Source organism: Labrus mixtus, chromosome 8 (assembly GCF_963584025.1).
Source record: "Labrus mixtus chromosome 8, fLabMix1.1, whole genome shotgun sequence".
NCBI lineage: Eukaryota > Metazoa > Chordata > Actinopteri > Labriformes > Labridae > Labrus > Labrus mixtus.
Window position 1 is genome coordinate 17,498,488 of NC_083619.1, and position 23,582 is coordinate 17,522,069.

The window sequence follows — 23,582 nt, forward strand, 5'->3', positions numbered from 1 at the left end:
CTTTTCCTTTGCTAATCTGCACTCTGAGGGTTTAGGAGCTGATTAAGTCACAAGCTGGATTACAGCCGTCATGTGACTGAAGCATTGTGGGAAATATGGGTGGTCATCAGCATAGACAAAAGATGGATACAGTGACACCTTCTCGTATTTTTATAACAAAGGAATGAAAAGCAATAGGAGTTTAGTTGGGACAGATTCAGAACCATATATTTTATGCTCTCAGTGTTTGAAATAAAAAATAAATCATAAACCACATCAAGTAAGGTGTATTCTTATATATACCAGTAACCTTACATAAAGTATAGAAGTACATCTGCAGAGTTGCACATGTGCAAATACTTTAATATGTAGAGACATAAAGGGGGAGACAAAAAAGACTCAAATGCAGGCAGGGGAAACATTCAGAAAATAATTATGAAGGAAATGATGAGGCAGCTGAGAGAAGCGGCGGTTCATTTCCTACAAGTCCCAAAAGGAGAGAGCTGGCACACACCATGAGCTGCCTTTCAAACAAAGACAAAGATAAGTGATGTGTCATCGTTATTGATGGGACTAAAGGGGGTGGGGGGTATTAAGGGACACACTTGACTATGTTTTATCCTTTTCTAATGTTGAATTGTATGTAAATAGACAGTGACGCTGTATGCTTCTATAAGGCCATTGCATACTATTTGGTGGAAAATATGGTTTGTTGATTGATTAAATGTCAACATTTCATCAATAAAGGCCCACAATGATTCATTACCAGGACACACTGTTGGGCTAAAAAATCTTTATAAGTGCGACAGAAGTTTTCCAACATTCCCCCCGCTCCACTGCCTGGGTATTTTTTTTCCCTTAAGTCAACAGCTCATTCATTGATTTTATTTCATTTACAATAATTTATATAATGCAGCGAATGAATAATGTATCAACACTTCCTCCTCCCACCACAACCTTGGTGGACTTGAGCAATGCAGATAAAAATCACATTATAGATATGACAAATAATGAATGTCCAGTGTTTACAGATAGCTTACTATACAAAGATGGGAGTGGTCTTTATCAGAAATAGAAACATTCAGTGGTGAATAAAAAAAACATTACAACTGTGACAGCCAATATCTCAATCCTGCACCAACCATGATTGTGTCAAACCAAAAGGTTGCACTAAACTCACACTTATTCTGCACTTAGAATCGGTTCTGAATGAGCAAATAAATACATCTTTTATTCTATCATGCTAAATCTGTTTATGCAACTTATTCCACAACTCACTGTAAAACGTCTTTTCAGTTTTTTCTGTGTCACAATAGTTAAACAAAAGCTCAAAAACACTTGGGATTGTGAGCCTTGTAATAACAGTAAAAAAAAAAGAAATATGTACAGTAAAACACTTTAAAACCTTTCTCTGTTTTAAGAAATATTTACAGTCTATGGTTTTAAGCTTTTAACTGAGAGATGGAATTGTAATGTCACAAATATGCCTTTGATAACTGAAAGATTGAGCTACATTTGAAAAAGGTGAAAACTTACGATCATTATTAAGAGAAAAAAATTCAATTCAAAGGTATAATAGTTCTCTAATGTATTCATGGTATCAGAGAAAGGGAATTAACCAATAGCTAGTGATCAACATATTGTATCCATTTTAATGTAGTTTTAAGCAGACACTGATCTGTAGCCATGCCGATGTTTTTGCTTTTGTCTGATTTTTTAGAGTGAAGTGGAGCAAAGTCAAAAAAGATTAAAGATCAGGCGTTACTCAGGAAAGGTGCGGTCAATGTCAAACCATCAGATTCAATAATCATGTTTTAAGCAGTTTGAAAAGATTCCGATTAGTAAATGTTACTGAGGTTATTCTCTGATGGACTCGGCTCAACTTGGAAAATGTTTTTGAGACGTGGCGCTAACTTTTCTGGTTTCGACTTATTGACCACCAAGCAGAGCACAAGCCTGACAAATCTTTTTTTTTGGCTGTATGGTCATTAACTTGCCGGAGAGGGTCGAACAAATCAAACAAACCAAATAAACCAAATAAATAATAAAAACGCCGGTGATACATAATCATTCTTAATGATGTGACCGAAGACTAGGGGGTCAAGAAATCCAGCTGATCCGCTGCTTCATTATTGACCATCCTTATTTTTGGGTTTAGTATTTGTATATTTTTCTATATTTAGCTACTTCTATTAGGCATCTACTGGTTTTCTGCCGTTGTACTTGTCCAGTGAGAATAAAGATATTTTTTCCTATCTTATCTTGTTAAGACAGGTTGTGTAAGTTGTGTCTTTTGGCAGCCACCAACACGTTAGTCTTTCTTTTCTTTTTTTTCTAGGAAACAATAGTTTACTCTCTTTCTCCCCCTTCCAGACCTCAAGCTGGCATGTTCGGTTTGGGTTTTACTTCAGTCCACAGTTTTTCAGCTCACATGCATCTGAGGGAAACTCAACAGTGACTCGACAGTGATCCCGGCACCTGTTCATGGAACAAACCCAAACAGTGTTATATTTGAGTCGTGTTTACGCCCAGAATTTAGCTTCCAGCAGGCAGCTGCCACAGTGTGGGCAGTGAACACTCCTTGTGCTTCATTTAAAAATAACATTTTAATAGCATCTTAACAGCTTGCATTTGTTTGTTTTTTCTTGGCTGAGATATATCTTTTATTACATGAACCTGCCAACGTACAAATTATAACCTTGACAGAGTAGATGAAACAAGTTTTTTAGAGGTTATAACTTATTGAAGAATTACACTTCAGTTAGTACAAACTTTCCTGTTTTGGGAATCTTTTCAAAGACAACTTTCTTCGCAAAGAGAAAACAATACGACTGTAATGTAATGACAGTAAAAATATAAAAACTCAGGTTTATAACAAATAGATGCTTCTAAATTATTCCAGTTAAAAAGGATTAGTATAGGAAGTTTCAACTGGGAACAAATGATGAAAACTAAAAAATAAGAATGCGTCCTCGTTTTTTTCTTGAAATGTGTGTAAAAAAGAAAAGAGGGATATAATGCAGGCTACTCTTCAAGCTTTTTCACAGTCATGATATGAATGAAAAGGGGAACTCTGACTTTTTTGAGGAAGTGAGAGGCAGCAGATAGAAACAGGATTGCGCCACCCTAAAAATGGAAACATGAGAGAGGAAGAGAGTGCAGAGAACCACAGGGCATAAAAGACACAGCGTAGGGAAGTAGGCTGCTGCATGTCAATCAAAAAAAAAAGCAAAAAAAAAAAGCTGCGAAACACTAGGCGGAGGAGTCTTAGAGCTGTGATGCAGGGAGGTGTCGAGAGAGGAGAGAAAAGAGAGACAAGAATGAAAAGCTTTGTGAAACTCTGCCATGGAAACAGCGACAAGCACATACACATTAATGTGTACAGACACAAAAGCAATTCCAGTCCAGATCTATTAATGTTATATACTGAAGCATCAAAACAAGAATAAATTAATCACAGAGTCCTTCTCCAAGAAGAAACTGTTGTTTCTGGCACTGGACAGACTGTTGGATACTGTGCCAGCAGGAGGAAGTGTTTATCAAGAGTGGGGGCCTAAGGACGACCAGTTGGTCTGTTAATTTTGTATATCTTATCAATCTTTGAGACAAATCTCCCTAGTCTATAACGTACAAACACTGAAATATCTTGAATGCGTCTTAATTCCCTTTAAGATAAAAAGAAAATCCCACTTATATTCAATAACATTTACAGAATAATTACTGTATCTGCTTCCTGTGTCAATCTGACATACTATTTGCACTCTCGCAGCACAACTTTGTGAAGTGAGAATGTTTCAAAGATTTTCTGAGATGTTTGCGGCCCTTGTCTTCACTCTCAGCGGGAGTCTTCAGATTCTCAGCCTGCTGGTGAAGAGTTATAATTACTCCCAGCTTGTGTTCATGTGGGTGGTGGGAATCAAACAGCAAATACTGATCAGTGTGAGTGGGTTTCCTGTTAACTTCAATTTTCAAGCTGGACCCCTGACTCAATCTGGTACAGTCTAAGGACTGAAGAAAGACAATGTTTCTTTAAATCTACTTATGTAAATGTGATGCTGTTGGTGCTGGATAAAGCTCTTCTTTCTATTCCCTCCATATCAATATTTGGAAACAAGGGCGCAAGCACACACTTGATTAAACTCCATCAGGAGGGCTCTTAAAGATCCAGCCTGCTTTAGTCTCTTACAGCTGCAAACACATTTTAAATCCAATCCTGACCTTCGAAGTTTGGCTATATTCCACCCATTTCTTATTGTTAGCCTGTCAGGTTAATATTACATTGGCTATTTCATCATCCTCTGGGTGTTGCATACTTATTTGCAAGATGACAGAGTGCTGTCAAAGATATTCCCCTCAACTAAAGATATTACGGTTGGGGTGGCTGCTGGGCTTTCATGTTTTATGTATTCATGCACCTAATGTTAGTTGGCTTATTTCTTAGTGTTGTTTATGTATTGTATGTTTACAGCTGCAAACAAATTTCCCTGTGGGGGGACAATAAAGATACCATTGACCTTTGACCTTTGGCCCAGTAGGTCGTCTCACCAACAGGAAGGTCGGGGGTTCAATCCCAAACTCCTGCAGCAACATGTCCGATGTGTCCTTGGGCAAGACACTTAACCCCAATTTGCTCCTACTCCTTTAGCGGTGGCGTATGAATGTGTGTGAATGGGATTAGTTACTTCACTGGTCCCTTACCATGGAAACCTCTGCCACCTCTCAGTGTGTGAATGGGTGGATGTGACCTGCGGTGTAAAAGTAGCTTTGAGTAGTCAGAAGACTAGAACAGCGCTATACAAACTCAAGTCCATTTACCATTTACCATGGTAAATGGCCTTCAGTATTGCTGCACCCATTATGTGGAATGATTTTCAAACTGAAGCTCAGCTGTCCTCCCTGATATCATCTCACGTTTTCAAAGAGGTAAAGCAGAATTGCTCTAGAAAAACACTTTTCTTTAATGTTTTTTATGCAACCACAGATCAATATCCAGCTTGGAACAACCAAACTCATGTCCACAAAGCTTGCCCGGAACCTGGGTGTCATGATTGATGACCAGCTAACTTTTAAGGTTCAAGTAGCATTCGATTGCCCGGTCATGTCGATTTGCCCTGTACAACATCAGGAAGATCAGACCTTACCTGTCAGAACATGCTACACAGCTCCTGGTACAGGCTCTTGTGATATCACACATCGATTATTGCAACTCTCTACTGGCAGGTCTTCCTACATGCACTATAAAACCCCTGCAGATGATACAAAATGCAGCAGCATGACTGGTCTTCAACCTTCCTAAAAGAGCACGTCACTCCGCTGTTCATCTCCTTACACTGGCTCCCAGTTACCGCTCGCATCAAATTTAAAACTCTGCTGCTCGCTTACAAAACAGCGACAAAAACGGCTCCGCCTTACTTTAGCTCTCTCATCCAGGTCTACACTCCCTCCCGCCCACTACGCTCTGCCAATGAAAGGCGTCTGATCCAACCTTCACAACAGGGTCCTAAGACGCTGACTAGACTCTTCTCCTCTGTCGCCCCCCCCCGGTGGTGGAATGAACTTCCAAACTCCATTCGATCTGCAGAGTCCCTCTGCATCTTTAAGAAAAAGCAAAAGACCCAGCTCTTTCATGAAAACCTACTAACTTAATGATGATGGTCTCCATATCATTGATGATGGTTGTGACGATGGTTTTTGTTTGATAACGACGACTTATAAGATGGTTTCTATACCGATTAGAGCTCTCAAGAACTGCTGTCAATGTTGTGCTTTGCCTCTGGTCACTTCCTGTCAGCACCTGTGTGTCCAATCGGACTCAAAGCTGATCGTTTGCTCTTATTGACATTGTTCCCTTTTTTCTAGATCCTTGCTTGTGTTGTACTTACTCTCTGATGAATGTCGCTTTGGATAAAAGCGTCTGCTAAGTGAACTGTAGAATTGTAGAATTGAATTGTAATGTGGGCAAACATAGAGGGGGGCATTAGTTTACAAGTCTGTTCATGTTTTTATCAATGTATACAAACAAATGAAAACAATAACTCTAAGACTGTTTTAGATTTTTTTAGAATTCTTTTTATTTTGGTTATACCAACATTTCTATGTTGGTTTAAACTCACAGCTCACATTAACCATGTGCTCAGCATTTTTGGTATTGTTTTGATGACACAGCTCAGCTGGCAACTTCTACGCATACCTACTTTTTGGCCTTTTGAAATCTTCTTGTTTGTTTGTTACTTTTTTGGGCCATTTTTTCTTTTGTTAGATTGGACAGCTGAAGAAGACAGGAAGTGCTGGGAGGACAGAGTGGGGGATGACATACAGCAAAGGGCCGGGTTTGGATTTGAACCCACAGACACTACAATGAAGACTACAGCCTCTGTACATGGGGTGCAAGACAAAACCACTGGGCTGAGAGGCCCAGCCTTCTGAAAACTGACACACCTACTGTGAGCATCCTCACATACTCACACTCCGTCAAATAGCATGATTCACTTACTAATGGACTCCTATTTACTGTATCTTGTGTTGCTTTTGTCTTTTACATGTGATGTGATCGTGATGTGAGGACAGGTGAGTTTGTTATACTAGGCACATTTCTGTGTAAACAGACAATACATTTGTATCCTCTCTTTCAGTTTGTATCTCTGGTTTAAGATCATCTTATATGAGAGACTCAAAACTGGCAAGTATTTTAGCTTGCATTAGCTAGATAGCCAACTGGTTGAGTTGAAGCTTTCTGAAAAAGATGAGGAGAGGAGATGAGAGGAGAGGAGAGGAGAGAGGATCCTGGGTCTACTAACTAAAGCAATAGCACTTGAGGAGAACACTGCGTTCCTGGCCCACTTCCCATGCTGCTTGACAAGTCCAGAGAGTGGACAGGTGGTGTGGGGATGGTGCTGGAAACGTATCATGGGATGATGCCCAGTGGCCATGTGGCATCGCCCGCTCTTCGTATGGAACAAGAAGAGTCTGCATGCCCACAATGACCACAGCTATGAGTCACTTGCACTGCCACTTCCTGCCAAAGTGGATCAGAGTGAGTGTGGCTACTGGTCAGGGCAGGGCAAGAGGAGAACATTTGATGACAACTTTCGTAGCTAGGGAAAGCCTTTGAGTGAAACACAAGACTCCCAACAAGCAGCCAAGAGGAGATCAGACCAATTTATTCAACAACAAGCAAAAGGATGCAACTCAAATCACAACAGAGAGTAACCAATATGCCTTAAGATAGTTTTTGCAATTACCAAACTGCTTTCGCAGATGGAAATGAGAGTGTACAATCTAAGGCTTAATGAATTGTAAAAGTGCATCCACTTGTTGACAAGACTTGACTTGTTAATGAGAATGTTTGAGTGTGTGTGTGTGGGGGGGGGGGGGGGGAGGGGGGGGGGGTAAATGGGTTGAGTGAGTATTGTAATGCATGGAATCCTGCTAAGCAGCAAACTAAGGAAAATGAAGCCTACACAGATTTGCGCAAACAAGCAATACCCCGAGTGGCCGCTTGAGGCTAGCCACAACAGTAAGTCCATCTCCATAAGGCCCCACATCAAAATGCTAAACTTGGCAGAAGGAATGAACGTCTTTACAGGTACAAAGACTCTGGCTATTTTTTCTTTCATAACACCAGTACGGGGGTTGAATTTTTATGTTACCCAAAATATATTAAAAAAGGCTCATAGTCATGCATTAGGGATGCACTTGATTTGAGTGATGGATAACGAGATGGCTTGCCATGTGTTTGGTGTTATCTCAGCTGATTCAGTCACTGATGTCACCATCTGGGCCTTGTTTTTGTTGTTGCCATTTGGGGATTTTTTCAATTCAAACAAATATTGACCAAATAATATTTGCTGTAAAGTTTATTTTGTGCTGCAGCTGCTCTTCCTAATGTGGTAACTTCTGGTTCAAATGGCCTAAATGATCAATCTGAGGCTTTAAAAGACTGACCAATGGATGACTTCAAAATGGCTTTGTCCAAAAGTTATACAGTCTATGGTTTCGGCTTCAACATTTAAGGGTAGAATGCAACTTTATGTACCAGACAAGGCAGACCGCAGCTAAAATAGAGTATAGAAAAAGGGAAGGTAACGCAGATGATTGAAGATTTACTGAGAAGCTTATGAAATTGGCATAATTGACAATTATGGGTCAAATAAGAGGCTCTCTTTTTAAGTCAGTTCTAATTTGGTGCCTGTAAACAAACAAGTTAAAAATAGAAGTTGTGTTGGCCAAGTAATACCTTCTATGAAAGCAAAAAAAGGGTTAGTTGTAATCCTTTGGATTAATGGATTTGACAAGGGCATGGGCCTGGTGTAAGTAACAGAGGCCAGATTACATGTAGATAAGGCTGTGGCAGGGTGATCTGCAAGTGCTCAACCCTTTCACCAACAAAAAATACTGCATGTGTCAGCAGAAATCACAGCGTTGGAGAAGTAGTGATCTCACAGAAAGTAAAAAGCAAAGTAAAAAGCTAAGAGTAAAACAACAATCAAGGCATCTATTGGGATTAGATGGTTTTGTACATTTCTGATAGCGTCACAAGCAACTAGATTAACAACAAATTCACAGCAAAAGTTGAGTGGATTTTCAGCACTGAACTCACAAAGACTGAAATATTGACAGATGGGAGAGCTGAAATCTTTTCCACATGCAAACCAAGAGAGATTGGGACAAGTGCAACTCAGCGCTCCCGTCATGCAAGTCAATTCAAACAGTCAGAGTGAGGGAAAGGTTTAGCTCTGGGTAAATCTGGCCTAGATTAAAGAGGTCTCTCAACTGTTCCTCAAATGAAGCACGGGATAATCATATTAAGCATCATATGGGCTTCAAGTAGTCAATATGACGTCATCATCATTCTAAGCTGGAACTATGGTGGCATGTACCGGCACACTGTAGCTAAGGTAGTACACGCTTAGACACACACACAAACGCACACATAAGTTTGGACAAAGAGTGCACAGAGAGAAAAGGAGCAGCTTTTTATGCCAACAGTGACAGTGACAGTAATTGAGGGATATGTGTTTGGGGGGGGGGGGGGGGAACAGACTCACCGTGGCAAGCTCATCAAACTTTCCAAACAGCTCATTCAGCAGTTTAACCAGTTCCTGTGCTGTGCACTGCGAGGCCAGGCTGGTGAAACCCACTATATCTGCAAACAGGATGCTGTAACACAGTGAAAAAGAAGCGTTTGAGTCAATGCATGTAATTAATCAAATAATGTTTCACTTCTAGCCAGTTTGACACTATGTAATAATGTGGGATGCCTGTCAGGGTCAACACTGACAAATTTAGAAAAATGGCTACGGGAGGCTGGCGTTCTCTCCTACACCAACTAACACTCGCTGGCGTGATTGGATTATTAGATGATTGTGGGTGTGGATGACTGAGGCAGACATGAACGAAGGCATGAATGAACTCTGAAAGGTAATGCATTGTGATGCTGGGTGCTACATACTGTATGAAGGACAAAAATAGACATTAGGGAAGAAACTTGAGCTAAAGTGAATCTTTAACACTCAGATTATGTGTTTCTAGCTAACTAATCACAGTACACATTAATGACCTACAGCAGCAGATAAACTAAAAGCAGACAGAGAAGGAGAGCCTGTACTCTTAACTGACTGACAGCTCAGTCAAGCAAAGAAACTCAAAATAGCAGCAGGAGCATCCTCATGGGAATGAAGGTGGAGACATGTCCTGTTCGGAGCCAGTCAGGAACTGTTCGAGGTTAATGCAGCCCTCAAGGTGCTGTTACCATCTCCAGGTGAACTTGTTTTCCCTATTGAAAGTTTGTATAAGATTCAAAGGCCTTTAGACTTAAAATAAAAAATGGAGAAAGCATCATACATGTCCTTGGTGTTTGATTGACTTGAGTACTGATGTGGTAAGAGTAATAATTACCATAAATTAGATATGCTTATTTTAATTGACAACGCACCCGTTGGTGTTTATGAATCAGAAAAATTGATTAGCAATTACATGAAGTCGTTTCTGCATTTTTCATGAACAAGCTAGGCCTCTACTTTCCAAACATCAGCTGGCTAGCGTTAGCAAACAAGCTTCTAGGTTTCAAGTTTTGGCTTTAATTAGAGCAAATGGGAATCTGTCTAAACAGGGGGGAAAACAAGGGATCTGAAAGCTCAGTTATCATCAGACTTCACATTTTTCTGGTCCCTAGCTAAGTTAGTCTAGCTTGCAAGCTCTTGCATCACCTTTCTTAGACTTAGAAGGAATACCAGCCCTCATGTGTTTAACACTTCCATGGTAAATGCCCCCCTCCCATGTATCTTTGACAGTTTCCACAAATATGTCCCCCAAATGGTTTTATCCTTTAAAGAACGTTCATCGCCCTTTTGTTGTTAACTGGTGTTTTAATGTGCTCCTTTTCCAGCAGAGGGACAACTCAGATTTAAGTTTCAGATGACTTTATTTATCCTAGAAGAGCAATTCAGTTTCACAGCTTATTAAAAGAAATCAAGACAATATCAGGGAAACAAACACAGCCACAACAGCATTCGACAATTTAATTAACATGCCAGTAACGACAGATCAGCAGACGAACAGGCTGCCAAATAAGAAGCCCGATCCAAAAAACATACAACTCCACAAAAGGTCACATATTATCCTCCTTTTCAATAAGTTTAAATAAGACTCAGAGCTCCCCAAAACACATCTCTGAAGTTTCTTTCCAAAAATCCACTCTGATCCTGTATTTTCTCATGCCTTTATACCCCTCTATTTCAGCCCTGCTCAGAACAGGCTGTTTCTGTGTCTGTAGCTTTAAATGCGAGTGAGCTCTGTTCCACCAGACCCCTCTAGAAGGGCCTCTTTGCACCATTCCCTATTGTGTACTGTGAGAAGGCAGACTCAGAGGATGAACAAATACCTAGCTGTGGGAGTGTCACCCACCTGGGGGAGGGGTAACTGCCCTTCATGATGTCACAGAGGGAAAATCTCCAAACGGCCTGTTTGAGCGTGGAGATGGTAAAAGTCAAAGAGGATGGACTTTTCTCATAATTCGGGGGTTTGTAGACGGACTAGGGACACGTATTAGTGTAAGAAAAACATGGTTAAGTGTATTTTGCATAATATGTGACCTTTATCAAATGGATAAATAAATAAAAGTCCTTACAGGTTACTTAAGTGTACAGCAACTGATCATAAATCAGTTACAGCCGTTGAAAATTGAACAGAGTTAAAGTATTTGTTTCTACTCCTTGGAGGAGCAAGATAGCACTGTCCAGAGGGAATTTAAGAAAAGACTGTGTCCAGGATGATTTATTATCAATTTGGCTTTCTGGACCACACGTTCCTTCCACAGGGAGCTTAAAGGGATACTTCACCCATTTGCATTAAGCTTTGTATCATTAGAAACCTGGTAGTATTTTTGAATGGTCGTGCATCCCGCCCTCATTTTCGGGGTGGCATGTCAGCTCACACTGTACGACTGAATCGTTTACGACGCCCGACCAAACCTTGAGATTTATGTGCTCACACTGTACGACCCGATTGTCGGACACGGCCGGAGAGCTCACACTGTACGAGTGAAATCGGGACGGAGCGTTGACAATTGTTAATAAAGTTTCATTTGAAAACTCCAACGGACGGCGGTTGGTGAAAGAGAAGGAAGTGAAAGTTGTTGTAGGATACAGGAAAGTTGATACATTAGTAGATATATGGATACAAGTTTCAGACAGTACAGTGCTGCACTGATGATCTGTACCAAAAAATTAAAAAAAATAAAAAAAAAACACTGGGTTACGTCCTGCCGCTGGTCGCCATGACTACATTCCTCTCTTGTCTCTCGTGATTATATTGTACTCACACACAACTTCTGCCAGATCCTTTCACCACTACAAGATAATCTGAGCAGATAATCAGGTCCGAGCAGCCTTGAGTTGGGAGCGACCCTGAGATTGTCGGGAAGGAAGAATCAGAGCTCAAATCGACCCGATTATAGTGCAGTGTGAGCCAGGCTTAAGTCTGAAAAGGAGCTTCCGGTGACGCAAAAATCGCCATTTTGTGTCATCGGAAGCTGCGGTTAGCGGGGTGAAACTACAACGCAATTTCCTCATATTTTCGACCACTGAAGCTACAGACCTATCACAGATCAGTGGGTGGGAACTCACTCCCAGAATCGAAACTTAACGTCCGCCATATTGCTTGGAAGCTGTGCTAACAGGCTCTATGGAGAAAGCTGAAAATTTAAAGCGGCGGGACGGCTGCTGCCGACAGCCCGGTCTTGTGTTTTGGCTGCTGCGGCCGCTGGCGCCACCGGGGCCGCCTCGACACAAGACTGGATCAGTTGAGGAAATGGCCTGATGTGTTGAAGTAAATATGTCTGTAAAAATGACCTTAGTGGGAGTGACCTGCGGTGCTGTGCATTCTGGGATTTGGTGTCTTTCATCCACATGAGCCAAAAAGACACTTTCTGCCTTTTCCCAGCCAAGAGGGCACCAACTTCAAAATGTATTTCACATTTCTATTACATATATGACCCAATGTCAATACAGATTCATATTTCAACGGGTGAAGTATCCCTATAAGAAGCAACAGCAGAGCAGTAATCATTAGATAACTTTACCAGATAGCTGCTGTCTTCTGAAGTTCTACAGCTTTCTGTGTACGTAACAAAAAGCAGGGGGATAAGGACACCGCCCTGAGGAGAACAGTTGTTTTGACATTATAGCCTTGGACATGTGACCATTCACATTATGTGAAAACCTGCTGAATTCTGTCTGTTAAAACATTTAAAAGCAATGTTAAAATATGACCAGGCAATAGAAAATAATAGGCTAGTCTCTCAATTTAAATATGAGGCTGCATCTTATTAACAGCTGAAGAAAAGTCAGAAATTGGAAGATTGCATCGGAGTTCAAGGTGCTTGCAAAAGTGAAGAGCTTTGCATCATCCACACTTTGTTATCAATTTGCATATTCTCGGTTCTGGTTCTTTCAGAACAGGTTCTTTTCCCGAGAAGGTTGTGCCCTGGATAATGTTAAGGATAGAGGTTGAGAAGAGGATTAGTCATCAAACTCTGCCTGTCCTGCAAGAATGTCTGCAGCTCTCACGTGGGCAGGACTTTTCACAATATCAAGTCGTCAAGTGGCAGGGGAAGCTGCTAAATGTCAGATGTTGACTTAATGGGGGGCAATGAATTTGATTTTTGTGGATGTTGTAAATGGCATTCGTCGGCAGCTGACAAATATTTAACTACTGTTCTGGAGAACAATTTGAAGTTTAATCAAGATTGAATTAAAATGTAATGATGAAATAATGTATTTCACATAAGTAGACAAAGTAAAATTCCAAAGTAAAATGACATGAGTGTAGACCAGCAACCAAAGCAAAAAATCTGTTTTATTCATGATCCAGATCATCAGTTTTGTAAACTGTAAATGAGCTGTCATGAAAAATAAACTCCTCTACATATTCCTTTTACAGTCTCTAGCCTTTTGTAGCTCCTATTAAAGGGCCAAACTGTTAGCTCAGACAAACAAATTGTAAAATGAATTTCAATGTCTCATCTGCAGCATTCATTTAAAAGCCATCTTGAAATGTGTATAGGAGTTCAACAGGGAGATTAGTAGAACAAAAATAGAAGTAACCAACTGTCAGGGCTTTGTTTTCTCCTCCTCTCTTGACTGTCTGTGTGGCTGTGTCTGTGCGTCTTGTGGGCGTGGCTACCTGATCTGAAACCTGGCACATCTCCACACCTGTCTGCTATCTACTCATCAAATCACAGCTTATGTACTTTAGCTCTCCTTCCACACAGTCAACACAACCGCTTCTCAGTCAACACTTAAGCCTTCCTAATTTCATCTGCTCACAAGACAACTGTTTAGCTTGTGAAAACACTGCTGATTATTACAGATTCTGTTTTTTGTTAAACAGCATAGTTACTCTTCCATCTCTAGGTGTAGTGGCTTACATGTGATCTCTCACTGTTTGATGTAATGATATTCCACACACGGTTTAGAAAGATGCTGCACACGCGCTCAGACTCTGGTAAAATGTAGAATACTGCAATAATGCTACCTTTCGGTTTGGTTAATTTTTGGAGATTTTTTCATGAGGATTTATGCAGAAACTGCAACCTATAACTTATTTTCTGCAAATGAATCAAGAGAAAGTAAGACTGAGGCATGTGAATGTGAATGGAGTAAAAAAAAAAAACAGTCGTTATGTGCTGCAGAGAGTGTCCCACTGAGTGCAAGCACTCTGCTGTCTCATGACCTCGCCTGAACCTCAAAACACTCAGTTATTTTCGGTCAGTGTTTACCTCATGCAGACCACATGCATAGCCTTGACTTTCAAGTTGAAGCAAGCATTGAGCATGAGGCCTGTGCCTGGTCAGGAATCACAGCATTGAATCTCTAAAAGAATGGCTTTGATTGAAAAAAAATGCAGTAAAATTGAACTACTTTTCTCATTCCTTGGATAACTCAGATAAAGATATCTATTTTACATTGTGTAATATTATTATTCGAAATATTGTATATTATATTTTTATTTATTGTGGCATCAGTAGTTAAAAAAAGCACAGCTTAGGTGAACAGCTTTTCTTTGCATGGGCACATTTGGGTCAAAGGATGCTTGATGTCCATGGGAATATTTATTCAGCTCATAAAATGGTAATATTAAATATTAAAAGTATCTAATCTGGGATTATATGTTGAAAAACAGAAGGTTACTTGCTCATAAGTAACCTTTGGGACAGGTGCAATAAATCAAAAAAGAAAAATATGACTGTCTGATGCTGAGCTAGCAGTGAACAACCCAAACATCTGGTGCAGAAGTCCACCACATAGTGTTACTTTTAAGATGTGTTTTCATATCATTCTTTTTTATTGTATGTGTGAAAAATCTATCATTTGAAATTTACAGTCACTGTAGTTGACATACTGTAGATGTTTGACATAGTTATTACTGTGTTTTTCTATATAAAAATGATTAAGTCCATGTAGAAGGCATCATGTCATAAGGAGTTGGAGCTCTGGGAAGCCCAGAAATCCCAGACTGGAAACGTCTGTAAGAGACATTGAATGACTTCCAGCAAATCTGTCAAAACAAACTCTGCAGCTTCCTGGCAACAGCTGGAAGTGACTCGGGCTCCAGCTGTTACACTGTACTGAACTAGATTCACTGCTCAAGGTCATAACCTCATCCCCAACTCATCCTCTGCAGCTCTACACTTCTAATGAATAAGCGATGTAATACAAACAGAATATTTCCCCTGGTAACTCAAACCTGCCTAATATCTAATATTGTCTTCCTCCCCCTCAGCCTCATCCATTATTTCTTCTCCAAAGGCACATATTCATGAAAAGTTATTCCCCCATTTATGCTCAGATCCTGTTTCTCTCTGTGGAAGGTATTACTGGAGCTATTTTGGCAAATGTGATTTTTATTTAATTACACATTGGAAGACAAATGGGCCACGTGCCAACTCAAGGGTTAACTCTGGATGGGCCCCTCTGGAGCCTCAGTATGTGGGCGGTGTGTGTGCTGACACTGGGTCAATAAAGTGGGGTAGCACCAAGGATTGTGAAAGGTGCTTGCAGCATATTACAGAAGCCTAAACTTCTCATAATATCAATGGCAAAGTAGGTCAACCTATAAACAGATTGACGAAGATGAATTTTTCTGATTTCTTCTCAATGAAATCATGTTTACAATAACCGTTGAGGGTAAATTAATAAAAGTTAATTTGCTGGTCAATTTCTTATTGTATTTTTAACATTTCTGCATTTATTGATAGGACAGCTGAAGGTAGACGGGATATGTGGGGAAGAGAAAGAGGGGAAGACATGCATCAAAGGTGGCCAGGACTCAAACCCATGACTGATGTGTAAAGAATACAGCAGCCGTTAAAGCGATGCAATAAAGTAGCCAACAATACTGAGACCATCAGAAGTAACTAATCCCATTCATATGCTGCCGGGGTTAAGTGTCTTGCCCAAGGACACATTGGACATGTTGCTGCAGGAGCTGTGGATTGAACCCTTGACCTTCCGGTTGAGAGACGACGACTCTACCAACTGAGCCACAGCCGTCCCGCTTGTCAATCACAAGAAGCCCAGCCTAAAAGAACACCTTGCTTTTCTGTCATTTAAGGGACCATCATTTAAAAATGTTTCTTGTTTCCAAGACAGCTTGACACCATGATCCTATCCAGTTTCATAAATCAGACCACTGCCAGTGGACTCTCCCCATTGGCTACTTTAAATTCCTAAAAGTCTATTCTTTTAACAACTAAAAACAATTACATTTAATAATAATAAGGGGATACATTTTTCTAATATAAGGTTTAAGCTACCATATCTTTGTAAGTTTAGGAGTCATTTTTGATTTTGTTGTTGTTGTAATCACTACATTATCCCCCTGGCTGAAATTTAATTAGATAAACCCTAACCCAAGACTGCCCACAGACTCAGAAAATAATGAAGAAAACTCACAGTTGTTTGTGCTGTGCACTGTTTACTTTTTAATTACCCTCCACCCAAATCACTTAAATCATGTCTGCACCGGTCTGCACCCATTGTAGATCACTCTCAAAGGGTGGCGCTATCTGAAGCAGTTTAAGGCACAAAAGCAATCAGCACAGCTCCACTGAGATGTTTCCATATTTAACCACAGCGGGCACACAGGCACGCGCACACGCACACACGCACACACACACACACAGACACACACACACACACACGATTATGCAACAAGAATTTAGTCTCGATTGCATTTAATCCCCTGTAGCAACTTAATCCTGGGGCTGAGCAAACTCTGCTCCTCAAGCCTCCCTGCTGCTTGGAAAACTCAGAAGACAAAAAAGGAATGAAGAGGAGAAGATATGGAAAGTGATGACTGAAATGGTGAGGAGTGTGATGAAGGAAATAACGCAGTCACTAACGCTAATTATGAAAGGAGGAACTGAAATCTATTGATTTATGAATTTCAGAAAATGGACCGCTGACCGTCATGCTTTAAGCACACTGTTTGCAGACAAAGGGATAAAGGTCAATCCCAGTGTCAGGGGACAAAGTTCATGACCCATATTCACATTTTGTAAATAAGTGCATTTACCCAATTATTGTAAATAAGAACAATTCAGTCATACTTTTAATTTACCTGTGTATTTAAATGATCCACTTATATTACAGCTTCACTCCTATAGAGTTAACTAACTAGTTATATAAAATGAGCTTCTTCTGGACTGGCTTAGGTGTAAAAAGCAGCTTTGAGATGTGTAATACTAGTGAAGTATTAATAATACATGCAGGTGATTCTGCAGCACAATAACTACTTTAACCTTTGAATAATTGGATATAACTTTCAGAATGCCTGACTTTAACTCATACTGTGGTTGCAGCAGTGGTATTGTTACTGTTCTTCTGGTTAAATGATCCGAATACTTTCATGCAGAATATATTATAGCAGCCCAAATCAAATAAACAACAGCAAGCCATTATTGTGTTCAAACACTGGAGGGCTGCTGTATCCACAAACAGTGGACAAAAACTGATTAAACCCTGGTTTGTTTGCTGGAAGAAGGGTTGAGTCAAAAATTGCTCAGAAGGAGGAGAGAGGATGATCGGAAGAAGAGAGGGAGGATAATAACTGAAACAGAACTTCCTCTGAAGAACTCAGTATTGTTTAAAAACCATTTAATTGCATTAAGATATGAAGATTGTGTAGCCGTAAGTGTTCCAAATAAGACGTTTAGTGAACTGATGTTCTTCTTTAGCACTGCAATGTAGTGAGAGAGTGTTTATGCCACTAAGCAGGATATTTCCATGAGGAACATAGTGTCTCCAAATGCAAGTCCTGAGGTGGTGTTGGTTAAGTCTTTTCACAGTTAAGAGAGGTTTAAATATCACTGGAGCTGGTCTTCAGTTGTTTTGTGTTGTATGCATTTGAGGATCCTACCTGACATTGTCGTGGCGCTGGATGTAGATTTTGTGAAAGATCCTTTCTGGGGGCTTCAGGAAATCCTCTTTCATCTCCATAGCTACGTTCCTGGGCAACAGACTCATTAGCAGGCGCTCCTGGGTGTTTGTATGTGTGTATGTGTTGAGGGAGAGGGATAAAAGAAGTTTAAATGCACATGAATACAGTCAAAAACAGAAAGTTATCGCAGGACAAAGTGTTAGTGGGGATAATAAATGTGTGAGACATAAAAGGCATCAAATATAACAGAAATGAATAATGTGTTGAAATGACTCACAGCAAAAGGGGGCGGTGGGGGGGGGGGGGGGGGGGGGGAGAAGAGAATAAAAAAAGACATCTCATTTTCAAATGGTCTAAGCACAGGTGCCTGTGTACCTGTTTCTCGTTCTCGTCCTCCATGCGCAGTCTCTCTTCGATGCAGTTGCGCGCCTGCAGGAAGGCCTTCCTCTGGGCTCGTTCTGTAAGGATGCGCACAAACAGGCCTGACAGGTTGACACTGGTGAAAAGGACTGTGTTCGCAACCAACTGCAAACAGAAAGAAACGAGAAAGTTTAATAAATAAATCAAATAAATCATTTGTGTTACCTTGTAATCATAGAGTCATGTTGATGTTATATTGGTACTGTTTGATCGTACAGCACTTTTGTAAACATTTGATGTTTTAAATGTGCTTTATAAATACATTTGGATTGGATATTCCATGTTTTTTTTATTTTGTATGTCCTTATTGGTGCACAGTATGCTCTTGGGTTTATGTTAACACTGATATACTGTATGTACACATGCATGGACATTGCATACAGGACATTTACCCCTAATGCTAAGGGTCAAACTTCTGTTTACTTGCTCCATAGTGAAGTTAAAGTAGAGTTAAGTTGGTTTTCTACATTTCTTGTAGGTACCTTCAAAAATGTTATAGATCCGAATTGCCTTTTTTTTTTACTTACTGTTACATTTTTTGTGTAGTTTATGTGTATATATCATTAGTTTGATGTATATGACATATAAAAACAACACTTTTTAAAAAGCTTTTAATATGTACAGTTTAGTTTCTCACTCTGTTATGTGTCCCTTAAGTTTGATTGTTTTGTACGTGTATCTGTTTATCTCTTACTGGGTTTAATTAAGTTGTATTGAATTTGAGAACAATTACAAACAGAACTTTATACTGTTACATTCAGAGTATACACTGTACAGACACAGTTGTATTATTATCCTTATCACAGGTTTCACAATGCCAATTCAGACTAAATCAACAACAAACACTTTCCTGTATGACGGATGGATGAGTAGGTGGTGGATCCTAATATATTGTTTTCTGTGACAAAAATATCTGACGATCTGTGCTCCAGATCATCCATCACAGCAGATGCACAGCAGCTTGACTGTTTTAACCTTGTGCAGGACACAAAGAGAAGAGTGGTTTTTTTCTACTTCACTGAAGTCGTCTGGCTGTGACTTTTTTTTACACAAACCAAACAAGGTCCTGTGTTCACCTCTAAGCTGAACACTAGCAGGCTGTCATCTTGTGCAGTAATTATTTATTCTTCAGAATAAAGGAATTTATTTTCCTCTCATCCTGGGTCACTCATCACGAGTGTCACAAGCGGAGTCGACTATCGAGCACATTTGACCTCAAGAGAAGCCATAACAAATGTCCCTTTAACTCTAGAAATAAAGAGTAATTTCAGTTCATTCATGAGAACGATAAATACACTGTCAAAGCTTCATATGGTATGCACACCACTTCTCACATTTAACAAACATCTATTGCCACAGACAGGAATGTTTCCCAGTGTATGAATAATGGATCGCCTTGAAAATACTTTTTTCCAGGCAGCAGCCGTCTGTCTTTGTGCTCAGCATCAGAGCTGGCAAGTTCCAACACGTTCAGTTGATGCTCAAGTTACTTTACAGCCTTCAGTTATTAAAAGTGGACATTGGAGTGGTGTGGGGGTAAAAACACTCAGTCCTCTGCTTTCTTGCCTTGAGATGCAAAAGATTGACCATATTGCAATGAACTCACTCTAACAGCTCCATATAGTTTTTCAGTCAGAAAGACTTTTTATTCACTTTCATTATGTATAATAAAAAATGTTTCAAAAGGTGTTAAATGCTTACCTGAAATGCTGTATTGTTCAATCACAATACAAGCTTTTCATTTACGTTAATAGCCTTCAGTAAAATGTTAATGGGCAGCATAAAAAGCCCAGACTGTAATAGTTATGGGATGTGACTGATTGATTGAAAAGTGTCATTTGTTCATCTAAACATACAAGATTGTGAAGTGTTACCACAAGAATCACATGTTATTACTCTCAACTCATTTTGGATCAATTCAGTTTTGCATAAATATGGATGTTCCATATAAGTACATTCGATTAGAGGCCAAACAACATACTTTATCAACTTTATAATTTCTAATAAAATGATAAAATGTGCTTTTAAAATACGGTATGTTTATTTTTATTCATATCTTCCATGAAATGTTACCTCAAAGCACAGAGCTTATACTAATGTCAGAGTATTAGAAAGTTGTCATATTATCAGCATGTTATTTAATATTTATGTCTATTGTTATGCAGATAGATGCATATTTTAGTCAAGCTTTTTAACCGAGAGATGTAAGTCTAATTTTAAAAAGATGCTGATTGCAACCTCAGGTTTCCAAACACATCCACCTACTGCTCTCTGAGATTAAAACAGTGCACTGCTAATACATTCAAATTCATAGCTTTATTTCGGTCTGAGATGGAAAATGTTATTGCCCAGCCCCTTGGCACTTCTACTTTTTCAAATCTGACTCTTCCAAAAACATTTATTGGACCTGGTATATATTATTTACAGATGCCATGTAAAACATGTTCTGTCTTTAAACTATAGGGCAACGTGAATTGTTTTTTTAATAAGTTTGGCAAATACAAATAACTTATTTATCAAGTTGTATACTCCAACGCCCTTGCCTCAGGAAAAAGGTATAGAAAGTAAACTGAGCCATGAGAGCCAACAGCTCCGCAGGCTGAGTGCCTGGGACCTAGGTGGGTGGTTAGTGCAAGCCTCGGCTGCACAGGGTCATGCCACACGGCTCATCTCTAAGCTTAATGGATTAGCTATCTCTGGTAGTACAGCTAACACTGTCCTTCACATGGCTATGCAGGTATCACATAGCCTACATACAGGGAAAACAATCTCCTCTGCAAATACCGCTGTCGTCGACCGAGGGCCACGATGAACTGATCACATCTCAATTTCCAAGAAAATGCACAATCTTCACGTCATGTGCTGCACCGAGGCAGAGACAGAAATGTTCCATTACCCCAGGAGGGTTTGACTGATGTGACATATCTTTCCTCCTCACACCTGATGACAGTCAAAAATATGAATGTGTGTGTGTGTGTGTGTGTGTGTGTGTGTGTGTGTGTGTGTGTGTGTGTTTCACTGTGACAGTAAAAGGTACAGAGATATAAATGTACAGAGAGCACTGTACCAATTTCTATTTTAGCTCAAGGAATGGCATGCATGACTCTGCCCTCTTTCTTTCTTTCTTTTTTTATAACTGAAGCATATAGTGAAGGGAAAGTATGGTGTGTGTGTGTGTGTGTGTGTGTGTGTGTGTGTGTGTGTGTGTGTGTGTGTGTGTGTGTGTGTGTGAGTGCCCCTCTGTATGCCCTACTTCTCGTGTTAGCAGGATGTCACTGCTTCTTCATTCCCAGCCAGCTCCTTTGGGGACTGAATCACATCCACAGGGAAACAAACATGGGCATGCAGACTGCTACGCTCATTCATTTGTCCATCTTTGTTTTCTTTTTAGGGGGCTACAGGTACGCAATCGCGTAATGTATATAGATATAAAATAATACATCATTACTTTACTCACTCATTGGCTACTATGAGGTAGATCTGTCAAACTACTGATATCTGTGCTGTTCTAAGTGTTTAACTTGGTTGAGAAAAAGTGGTCATGCAGAAAGGACTCACTTTGAGTTTGTCCACCACATGCCTCTATGTTCAAGTCAAACAGCTCATTTAAATTCTTCTTTCATAGTTGTGTTTTCCATTACATAGCTTCATTTATATCACAAAAATAACAAAAACAGTCCTTGGCAGAATAACACTTGTGTCAAATTTGATCAAAGCCTGAGTAAATCCCATCAAGTCTAACCACAGGGAGCTGTCCTTGGTGCTGAACCGGAGTTTTTATCATTTGTTTCTTTCCATCGGCCAATGTATTTACTTAATGTACTGTATATAGCCTATGTGTAGATTAAGTTAAATAGTGATAATTAAAACCCTATTGATTGTGGGGTAAAAAAAATATATTATATATATATATATATAAAACACATACGCACCGTTCTCCATAGTTTCTGTGTCTTCATCGTGACAGAGGTGGCGGTCACAATCAGATGCGAGATGGACACCATTATTCCCAGCACCACCGCCAGCAGAGTCCGCACCGGTAGGAGCGCATAGGCGACGAAGGTGACCAGGATGAGCTGCCACATGCCCTGCTCCGGGGACGTTGGCGGGTCCACCCCCATCGCGCCCAGGGAGAAAGGGCAGCACAGGAAGGAAAAGGTGAAGCCGAAGAGCAGCGTCAGGTTGACAATCTGCTGGAGCTGAGTCACCTGCAGGTACTTGACGTTAGTTACGATGAAGAGAGACACGAAGATCACACAGTGCACCGGATGGGACCCCTTAGAGATGGTGAGGCTGGGGACGGACAGCAACTCCACCACGGCCAGTGTGGAGGACATGACGATGAGCACGGCCAGGGCTTTCAAAGTGGAGGTCTGCTCCAGCTTCAGGTTGTAGTTCTGGAAGAGAGACTCGAGCTCCTTGCAGTCGAACTCGTCCTCGCACACGATGGTGGTCAGAGGGACAGCCTTTGGGCAGTGACTTCTCTTCCGCCTGGTTTTGACTTTCTGAAACGGTACTTCCTCCATGTCAGTGCCATTCATAAACTGAATACCTGCTCACAGCTTGGGGTCAAACGAAACACACCGGATTCCCGGAGCAAACGATGGGGGGGGGGGGGGGGAAAGAAGCGCACGAGCAGCACAGCAGGCTCGAGGCAGAGCGTCCCGGATCGCCTGTAACTGGTGACCACAGACGCGCTTCACACACACACACACACATACATACACACACACACACACACACACAGAGAGAGAGAGAGACACACACACTATCCACAGGTTGAAATATGCTGTTTAGAGAAATCACCGTCCAAACCCTCCTTCATTTCTCTTTCTTTTTTTTTTTCTTGCGCGTTCAAAATAAATCTCTCAAAATTTACGAGTCCGTTTCAAGGAGAGCAGCGCACACGACGTCTAAAAGCTTCTTCTTTTTTTGTTGCGGGGCTCAGATAGGATCACGCCTGCGCATTATGAGGTGAAGATAAGACAGGTCTCAGCTACTCAACGCACAGTCAAGACGATTTGACTGTGAGCTGCAGGGCTCCTCTGTGACTGAACACTACATACATCATCTATTAAGGCGATGTTCTTTTCTCCTCCACCTTCACATGGCATGTTTCCATCATTACTATCTGCGTAATTTGATATTTACATTCAATTCTGCTTTTCCTCTTCCTGCCTCCTTCCCTTACACACACACACGAGGAGGAACTAATCAGAATGTAAATATTATTTAATTACAAT

General features: G+C 40.4%; 1 protein-coding gene across 2 annotated transcripts in view; it reads right to left on the reverse strand.

Annotated features, from left to right (window-relative positions):
• The window catches only part of LOC132979194 (adenylate cyclase type 1-like), a 43,336-nt gene extending 19,967 nt beyond the window's left edge, over positions 1–23,369 (reverse strand). Inside the window, exons 1-4 of one of the 2 annotated variants that reach the window (XM_061044784.1) lie at positions 22,272–23,369; positions 18,295–18,444; positions 17,899–18,017; positions 9,027–9,138 (exon numbers count right to left, since the gene is read on the reverse strand). In XM_061044784.1, the coding sequence (XP_060900767.1) occupies positions 9,027–9,138; positions 17,899–18,017; positions 18,295–18,444; positions 22,272–22,880 (990 nt within the window). In that variant the 5' untranslated portion in view covers positions 22,881–23,369. The remainder of the gene's footprint in view (positions 1–9,026; positions 9,139–17,898; positions 18,018–18,294; positions 18,445–22,271) is intronic. The other variant, XM_061044785.1, reaches the window with a different exon arrangement.
• Between the last annotated feature and the right edge of the window lie 213 nt (positions 23,370–23,582).